At 51.0% G+C, this 9,460-nt stretch overlaps 1 protein-coding gene across 1 annotated transcript; it reads right to left on the bottom strand.

Moving 5' to 3' along the window:
• Window positions 1-4,985: 4,985 nt before the first annotated feature.
• Window positions 4,986-7,929, bottom strand: NXT1 (nuclear transport factor 2 like export factor 1). Its single transcript, XM_065919596.1, has 2 exons — window positions 7,657-7,929; window positions 4,986-5,633 (listed from the first exon to the last, which is right to left on the bottom strand). The coding sequence occupies exon 2, from the start codon at window positions 5,577-5,579 to the stop codon at window positions 5,157-5,159; it is 423 nt and encodes a 140-aa protein (XP_065775668.1). The 5' UTR covers window positions 5,580-5,633; window positions 7,657-7,929; the 3' UTR covers window positions 4,986-5,156.
• Between the last annotated feature and the right edge of the window lie 1,531 nt (window positions 7,930-9,460).

Raw genomic sequence — 9,460 nt, 5'->3', positions numbered from 1 at the left:
CATCCCAGTTTCTGGAGGTTGGTCTCAGGCCGAGGTGCAAGCCCTGAGAGTTAAGTCTCTCTCCAGCCTGGGAGTCTCCTTTCCTCCCTCACCAGGGGCCCTGACTTCCTCCTGCAAACAGATCTCCTCCCAGCAACTTCACCCAAACTGGTCTCAAATCTCAGGATAATAACAACAGACCATGCTTCATGGTTACAGAAGGTGGGCCACTACTACACCATTCCCCCGTTACTGATGTTAGTCACTGCTCACAAAACTCTGAGGGGGTAGTATGATTACCCCCATTATATGAATGAGGAGACTGAGGCAGAGGGAGGTTGGCCAACTCACCCAGGATCACACAGGGAGAGCAAGACAGCCAGGATTGAACTTCCATAACTCAGCTCTGTGCTGGCCACACGCCTCTGCCACTACAGAACAGAGCTGTCTCTTGTTGGATCAGGTAAACATCAAATGGGAACCAGAGAGGGTATGATTAAGTATCAATAGCATCCTAGAAGTTCCATGTCTGGTGTGCGTGAATCCAAAAGTGAATACTGAGAAGTATGGTTTTCTAAGGTGCTAGGGGGACATGGTGGGGCTTCCCATTAAAGTCCAGCAATCCAGCCCTGCTGCCTGGCCACATTGCTGCTATCTCTCACCTATGTGCTCTCCTGGTATTGGTCTGCCAGTGACTGCTATGAATACTGGTGTACAAGAATCTGAGTCTGTGCTTTCATTTCTTTGGGGAATGTATCTAGAAGTAGAATTGCCAGATCATATGGTAATTCTCTATTTAACTTTTTGAGGAACCCCCAACCTGTTTTCCATGACAACCACACCATTTTTCCATTCCCACCAGCAGTGCATGGGGATTCCAACTTCACATGCTCACTCATGGATGGAAACAACTTTAAGCAAGGGATTTTTACACATACAGTGTTTTCAGCATTATGTTCTGCTTATTAAAACTCTGAATAGTTTCAAAAAATAGTTTTCAGTCTTCAAGATGTGTGCCCAAATAAAATGTTTCCAAGAAAAGTGTATATGCTAATGATAGGAAACATACAAACAAATAGCACCTTATTTGTGGAAAGAGTTCAGATTCCATTAAGCCATGTATGTTTTAAAAATACATATATACTCTTATCATGAGCACCACATTTGGATAAATTTAATGTGGCCACACACGTTTTGAAATCAACTTTGCTTCAACACAAGATGTAAGTTCATATAAAATGTAACACCACTGCAATCTTACTTTGTCACTAACAAAGAGTCTAAGTGTTTAAAAGAGCACATTAAGTATTTAGAATTGTTAAAAGTCCAAGTAGACATAGAAGCAGGATATGTGGGAAAAGCAGCCAAAATTCTGTGTTCTACCCAAGTTGGTTAGTATTCAGTGCTGAAAGGACTTCTTTATTCAGTGTCATAATAGCTTTAATGATTAAAGTGAAGAAACTGGATGTGATTATTATAAGTTTTATCTTCAGTTCCTTTTAGAAATGCTACCTGATCAGGTTCCAAGGTAGAAATTACAGCAGGCTATTCAAAGAAGCTTTAGAAAATGAAAAAACACCAACAGCCTAATACAAAACAAAGAAGACAAATAGACAACTCACATACATGTACGCATGGCAGAGCCATCACTATAAAAAGCAATGATAATGAATAGGACAAACTGACCCAAAGTTAAACAGAACCTGTGATGCAGCAGAAGTTTGCATGGGAAATGCAGTCTCAGGGAATAGATATCTATCTCTATGTAACGCCCTGTAGTCATCCTGAGGAAGTGGAGTGAACAACCTTCAGGTAATTATGTTAGTGAAAATTAGGAAACAACCTTCTTGCCCAAAAGGATACAACTGAATATATCCATGCACTGGTTTATTATGCAGTCATTAAAACAACGTTTTAAAGAGTTTAATGGAACTCGTGGTAATTATTCCACAATGTATGTTTATCAAATCATCATGTACACTTTTAAGACAGTTTGTCAATTATACTTAAAGCTGGAAAAATGTTTGAGGAAACCCTCACTATACTGTAATGAATAAAGAAGGAATGCTGTTTTACCCAGGAAACGATCTGATTTAAAAGCGAATCTTTGGAACCAGACCTTAAGCAGCTCCCCACATCAAATTCTAAACTGACCAGGGAGGGTCGCCGGAGCTGCCCGCTCCGCCCACCCGGCGCTGACGAGGGGCGGGGCTGGAGCCTCGGGTTCCAGTGGGTCCTCAGACGTGGCCAGTGAGGCTGTTGGCCGCCCTTCGTGTGCCAGGATGCGCGGCTTAGTGGCTGGCGGGTGGGCGGAGGCGGATCGGGCGTCTGTGCCTGGGGCTGGTGGCCTCGCGGTTTGGGTTCAGGGTGGGGGCCCGGCCCTCTGTCCCACCCTCGGGGCGGCGGGGCCGGGCAGAGGTTTTCTAGCGCGGTCCGGCTGTACGGTCCACTGCGAGATCCGGTTCAAGTGGGCCAGGCCTCGCCGTATTGGGTCAGCTGGTGCTCTATCATCAATGAGATGAGGCATGTCTTCACTTGCCTTAAATTTGGACAGCGTTTCCAGACTAACTTCTCACAGGGCCAGGTGGTGATCTTTAATAAAACACTCTCCACCCCCCGCTTTTTTTCCCCCGCCCCCGAGAACCCAGGATGTTTCAAAGTGGTATCTACTTGGATACTTCACTGGTAGGGTCAGGCTCAGGTCGGGAAGCTCTGGGGCGGGGGAGGCCACTCCTCGAGGTGTCCGCAACTTAAATGCCCCTATTTCTGGCTGTGAAAACAGCCTTGATTATTAAATGAGATTTTAATTTAAAAAACATGATGCGCACATTGTATGAAAATCGACGAGGACATTCGGCATCAAGTGCCTTGTCTCCGCGTTAAAACTCTAGAACCCATCCCCTAAGGACAGCCGTACTTAACGGTTTTGCCAATCCTTCCAGCGGTCTGTGCATATAGGGCAAGCCTATATAGAATCTTTTTGTCTTTTTAAACACAAAGCAAGTTTCCTCATTTGTAAAATGGGGCCGAAAATAATGCAAAGTATTTTGAGCTGTTCTTGGGATGTTGTTCTTGCTGCCTGTAACAACTGTTGTTAATATTCTACCAAGTATTTGAACTTCAGAGACTCTCAAAGATTTTTCATATTTGTATCACAGGCAGGTCTGCCTCTTCAAGCCCCCTTCAGAGGGGCTGTGAGCCCCTGCTACACTGAAGTGCAGGCCTGCGTGCTAGCTGCACTAGCCAAGACCCACAGAGCAAGTGGTCTGACCTAGCCCTCAGTGGACTTGGGTCAGAGGGCAGCTGATGCCCTTCAGTGGGGCACCCTGATGACTTGTGGCACTCACTTGTAGATGAGACAGTCCTGCATTCACCTAACGCCCCTCAAAGCCTCGAGGGTTAGAAGGCTCTGTGTCTGGACCCTCCCTCAGCCAAGTTGGTGCACCTCTAGCCCCCTGCACCAACCTCCATCATGGCTGAGTTTATGTCACTAGCCTTTGGAGGGGAGCATTCTGTAAGAGGAGTTGGCTTTCTCTGAACCTGGATCTTTTTTTCTCTTGGGGCACTGGAGTGGGTTTTCTGAGGCCTCAGCACTGCTTAGTTCCTGTGTGCTAAGTCGCTTCAGTTGTGTCTGACTCCGCGACTCTATGGGTTGTAGCCCTCCAGGCTCCTCTTCCATGGGATTCTCCAGGCAAGAATACTGGAGTGGGTTGTCATGCCCTCCTCCAGGGAATCTTCCCAACCCAGGGATCAAACCGCCTTTCTTACATCTCCTGCATTGGCAGGTGGGTTCTTTACCACTAGCACAACCTGGGGAGCCCAAGACTGCTTAGATCTGGCCTTAGAAAACAGACCTCCTGCACTGGGGGGTTCTTGCTCCCCTAGCAATTCTGAGCCCTGAGGACCCTGTCCACTCTCTGCTTGGCTTCTCCCAGAGGCCCAATGATCAGGCATCCGAGACACCCTACCACTACCCCCCACCCCACCTGCCACACACACACTCACCGGGCTCTGTGTTCAGGCCTGCATCTCAGCCTGGGACACTGACCAGGGCTTGCCCTGAAGTACAGGCTGCCGCTGCCCCCCACCCTCTGTGCAGCAGCCATGGTCCAACCTCCTGCCCTGTCCCTCTGTCCCGCCAGCTCCCAGTCCAGTCCCTAAGATCAGGCCCCTTTTCCTCTATCAGAGTGGAGTGAGATCCTTCCTGACACGGCAGCAATGCCCACCTTGCCCAGCCATCCCCGGTGGACGCCATAGCCCAGGCCTAGAGGTCCCTACCATCTGTGCAGCCTACACAAGTCCCCCATTCCTAATCCTAACCCACAGCCCCCAAGCCCAACCTTTGATTACAGATTTACCTGAGGAAGCCGCGTGTCTGCCAAGAGCTTATCTATTAATCAAAGGATGATGGAAGCGGCTCGTTTTTTTTGGAGAAATGGGGTGAGTTGGTCCTTAGGGTCAGTAAAACCAGCATCTAATTCTGATGCCCCCCAGCCTCACCTCAGTACTTCTTCCTCTTAAAAGCAGTTCTCCTCTTCGTAAGGGAGTAGTCAATGGAGCTTCCTTGTTTACAAGCAGTTATTAGCTAACTCCAGGTATCTTACCTGTTTTCATCTATGTAACTCCCAGCACAGGTGCGAAGTCCTAGTGCGGGTCCAGCCACCTAGTCAGGGGGTTCTCTAAAGTGTTTTAATAGACAGCTAGGGGGCTTTTGTAAAATGCCAAAAATGCTCAGGCCCACCCTCCGAGATTCAGGAGTAGTTCGACCAAGATGTGTGCCTGGTGATTTCCGAAGAGTCCCAAGGGTGTCCTCTGTGTGCGGGCTGAGTCCCGCTCTGGTACCCCTGTGTGCACACCTGTGTCTGGGGCAGGTGCTCAGCCCTGGGTCTCAGTCTCTGCAGTACCTTCTGCTGGCCTTGCAGCTCTAACCCTCGTTCCCCTGGGCCCCTCTCCCCAGTATTTTCCAAACACATCCGCCAAGGGGAAAAGAAGCAACATTTGTATGAACCTTTTATTAATCAGAATTTCCAGAACCAGAGTCTCTACTGGGCAAATAGAAAAATAGAATATTTTACTACTTCAAAAAGGCAGCTGTGACAAACAACTGTATGCCCAGACAGGGGCCCCTCAGGCTCGAGTGAGCCCAGGGTTCAGGCTGGGGGTGTCCTGCCGCCCCACTAGCAGGCCCAGTCCTGGAACCGGAAGCAGTCGCTGGCGATCTTCCACACTGTGTTGCTGGGTGAGGCCTGCGCCGTCAGGATGAAGTTCTGGTTGAAGTCCCGCTGTTTGTTGCCCTCAAACTTCACTGTCCCACAGATCACCACAAGGACCGTGGTCTGGCTCGGGGTGGCTTCATCGTGGACAGGCTGGCAGTCTACCACATTGATCTGGAACTCGCTGGAAGGCAGCATCTCAAAAAACTCACTCAGGGACTCTTGCCCGGAGACGGCATTGCCGTTCCACACCAGGGTGGCCGTGCCCATGTACAGGCGGGACAGCAGCCGCCGCCGCTTGTCCATGGTGCTGTAGTACACGTTCACGAACTCCTCCGCCGCTCGGCATGCCTGGTCCACGTAGGTCTTGAAGTCCACGGACACCATCACTGGCCCCGCCAAGGGAGGCCTTGGCCCAGGTGCCTCCTGTACCTGAGGGGGCTGGAAGGTGGAAGAGACCCTGTGTGAATGCTGATGACCATCATGCCCCACAAGGGACCAGTCCTCCCACTGTGGAGAGGCGAGCTTCTAGGCTCACCCTGCTGCCGACGCCTTGTCCGCCTGGGCCCCAGCTTGCTTATTTGAGACAGGAACATCCCTACCTGTACATGACTGCAGTGCAGGATGAAAGGAAGCAGGGGACACCACACACTCAGTTAAAAAGCCTGAGACCCACACGGTCAGCAATGACAGCTATTACTATGAATTTTAACAATCTTATTTTATAAGCTGTAAATAATTTTTCCTTATGCTTTTGGACCTTTTTTTTTTAAGGAAATGTTTCATTTTGGCTAAAGCTGAAATTCTTCCTTGCTGCGACTGTGGAAGGCTGCTTTTTCCTGGAAGCGTGGAACAGCTGTGACTGCCCTCATGTGTCTGGTGCAGACACCACACTCTGGAGAAGGGAACAGTGGCCCAATGAAGGCCGATCTGTCTATCATGAGCTCACCTACCGGGCCTGGGAGGGTGAAGAGAAGGCGGGTTTCCTAACAGGGCAAGAGAACAAATGTTGTGAGAACAGGACAGGACCAATTCTGGTGGCCACAGTTCTCACTATGGTCTCTATCTAAGGAGCAAGGCTGGAGGTGACTGGAATGAGTGAAGACTCAAGGGCTCCAGGGAGCACAGGGGAGTCCCCTGAGCCAAGAAAGGACAGCCAGAAGGAAGAGACTCTGTGGGGCGAGGGGGTGGTCGCAGCAAGGAAGAATTTCAGCTTTAGCCAAAATGAAACATTTCCTTAAAAAAAAAAAGGTCCAAAAGCATAAGGAAAAATTATTTGCTTTTTTTTCAGAGTATACAATAACTATTGTAGTTGTATTCTTTTTTGCCTGATTAAAATATTTCACTACACAAAAATCCAACAGAGGACAACATTACTAAAATATTAGATGCATTTAGATTTACAAACTTAAATACTGAGTTTTTTTTTTTTTTTTTTTCATTTCAACGTTGTGCATGCATGCTCAGCAGTGTTCTTTCGACTCTTTGCGACCCCATGGATTGTAGCCCGCCAGGCTCTTCTGTCCATGGGATGGATTCTCCAGGCAAGAATCCTGGGAGTGGGTTGCCATTTCCTTCTCCAGGGGATCATCCTGACCGAGGGATCGAACCCGCATCTTTTATTTCCTGCACTGCAGGCGGATTCTTTACGGGGATGAGCCACGGGGAGTGTCTAACTTAAAAAAAAAGAAAAATCAGCTTATGAAAGAGGTAAGATCCCAGGCAAGGTTAAGAGGCAGTCAGGGAGAGGAAGGTGGAGAACTGGCCAGGGGGAGGAGGAGGAAGGCGGGGAGAGCTCCGGCCTTGAAAAGAGCGCTGAGGGCCAGGCGCCTACGCGGGTCCTACCACCCCCTGGGGCGTGGGTGGGGCCTCAAGTCCAGCCTCGTAAACACTCGCTCCAAACTCTACTTCCCAGAGCTTTATATACACCCGGTCATTCAATGGTCACCGCGAACTGACGAAGCGTTACTGTAACAACTTCGCAACGAGGAAAGAAACCCAAGTGTGGACGAGGTCGCGGGTGGACACGCCCCTGATCTGTCCTTTACTAGAATACTCTGCCTGCCGGGACTGCGCGGTCGTTTCACCGGCTCCTGCATCTCTGGGGTTCAGTCTGGGGGCGCAGGGTTCTAGGATGGCCAGTTTGTAACTCCCACTCCGGGTCCGTCTCCCTCTCTGGACACCACCCCCTCGCCCCCAGCCGAGCCCCCATCAGCCGGCGTCCAAGCCGATCACCGGCATCTCGGGCCTCCGCAGCTCAACCAGCTGCCCGCCCGGGCGTCCTCAGGGAGCGGTAGTTTCTGCGGGGCTGCGACCGCCCCAGACTCGCGGCGAGACCAGGCGGCATCCACGCCATTCGGGGGCCACGGACAGTGGGGCACCTCCTACATACGCGGGGATCATCTCACCTGCGCGGGGGTCATCTACGAGACCAGGGAGCGCCGACCTGCGCAGGGGCACCTACCTGCGCGGGAGTGACCGCCCTGCTCAATGCGGGAGAGGACCGGGTCAGCGGGGGGCTCAGTTGGCCGGGAAGGTGCGGGGGAAATCACCGCAAGGGTCGGCGTTCACGCGGCTACGCGGAGCCCCCCGTGACCGCAGGCCGGAACAGCCGAGGCTCCGCGATTCTCTGCCGCCTGCCCAAGGCGGGCCGGGAAGAGCCGCCTCCGCCGCACCCCTCCCTCCGGGAACCTGCCGGGTCCAGCGAGAGCCTCTGCGGGTTCCCGCGCGCGGCCGGCCAGAAACGCGCAGACTCGAGCGCCCGGCTCCGCCTCCGCCCCCCGACGGATAGCCGTTTCAGCCAGTGGGGCGGCCGACCGTAAGGCTAGCCCCGCCTAAGTGTGGCACGGGAAGGGCAGCTTCCGGGAGAGGCACGTTCCCAGAAGACCGCGCGCTCGAGTCTTCATTGGTCTATAGACGCCGGCCCGAGGTTAGGTGCGGCCTCTGATTGGACGAAGCCTCGCAGGTCCCTAGCTCTGGGCGGGGCAGGGGGGAGGGGTGCTCTGGGGCCGTCTCGCGGCTGCGCGGAAGCCTCCAGGCAGGCGTTAACTGACGTTACCGTCTGTTTTGGGTGTGTTCACCTTGGCCACACTAGGGCGCTTCTTTGCCTGCTTTCTTAACGGAACGGTTTCTCTCAGAGTTCAGAACCAGTTTAGAAAGTGGATGCGCTCTTCAATATAGGCTCCCGCGCCCCCCCCACCCCAGTGAAAAATGTGGTTTATAAACAAATAAGTTGCTGGTTGAGTAGAACGTTGAGTTGAACTAGCGTCTTTGGAACCGTATTCACAAGACAGTGTCTTTACAAAGCCCGATCCAGTGAAATTGGGATTTAATCTACAAAACTCCGAATCCCAGCATCACTAGTATGAAAACGAGAATTGACCTCCTGCATGCCCACTGGGTTGGATGTCGCTTTTAAGTTTCCGTATGTTTCCCATGTAAACCCGTTTCATTCCATTCTCATAACTTCAGGGAGACATCACTGTTCCCGGTTTTATAAACTAGGAGGTCGAGAGACAGAAATTAAGTGACAGCCTGAAGTCACAGAGCCTCTTCAGTCCTAGAAACACTGGTCGGGAGGATATTTAACCAGCACTAGGTTCTGATGAAAACAAGAGTTTAGCCCAGCCAACAGCAGGAAGATGGGAGGTCGGGAGCTTTCAGATTAGTCTCTACCATCTGAACTGTGCCTGATCCACAGCAAGGGCTCGGTAAATACTGTTTGAATGAGCAGAGTTCAAATTATTGCTCCACAACATTCTAGCAGGCTTGCAAGCAAGCCTGTTTTATACTCTCCGGTGCTCCTTGAGTTTAGAAAGTTAGACACACTCCTGGCTTTAAGGCAGCAATTCTGGGGTGGTGGGCTGCCTGACTAGGGCCGCTGAACCTAGAGAAGGAGTTTCCTGGGAGTTTTGGAAAAGATGCTATTTCTCTTTTTCCTTCTGGACATGTGATGTGTGGTGGTGCTGCTCCAGCCATCTTTCTATGCCAAGGGGGGCACCCTTGTACCATGAGGCAGACCAGAAAGAGAGGGAGAAAGCACACTTTGATGACTGTTTGGGGAACTAAATCAACCCTGAAGTTTAGACTTTCTAGTGTCAAGAGTCAGTAAATTCCCTTTATTATCAGTACTATTAAAAATTGGGCATAAACAAACACAGTGTTAGCTGTTCAGTCATGTCTTACTCTTTGCAACCCCATGGACTGTAGCCCACCAAGTTCCTCTGTCCATGGAATTCTTCAGGCAAGAATACTGGAGTGGGTAGCCA

Source organism: Muntiacus reevesi, chromosome 2, assembly GCF_963930625.1.
Source record: "Muntiacus reevesi chromosome 2, mMunRee1.1, whole genome shotgun sequence".
Taxonomy (NCBI): Eukaryota; Metazoa; Chordata; class Mammalia; order Artiodactyla; family Cervidae; genus Muntiacus; species Muntiacus reevesi.
Note: the sequence above shows the minus strand (reverse complement) of the source record. Positions and strands in the feature narration are given on the sequence as shown.

Bases quoted from the DNA above. Each gene is read 5' to 3' on its own strand.
- NXT1 (XM_065919596.1), bottom strand. From the start codon at position 5,579: ATGGTGTCCGTGGACTTCAAGACCTACGTGGACCAGGCATGCCGAGCG.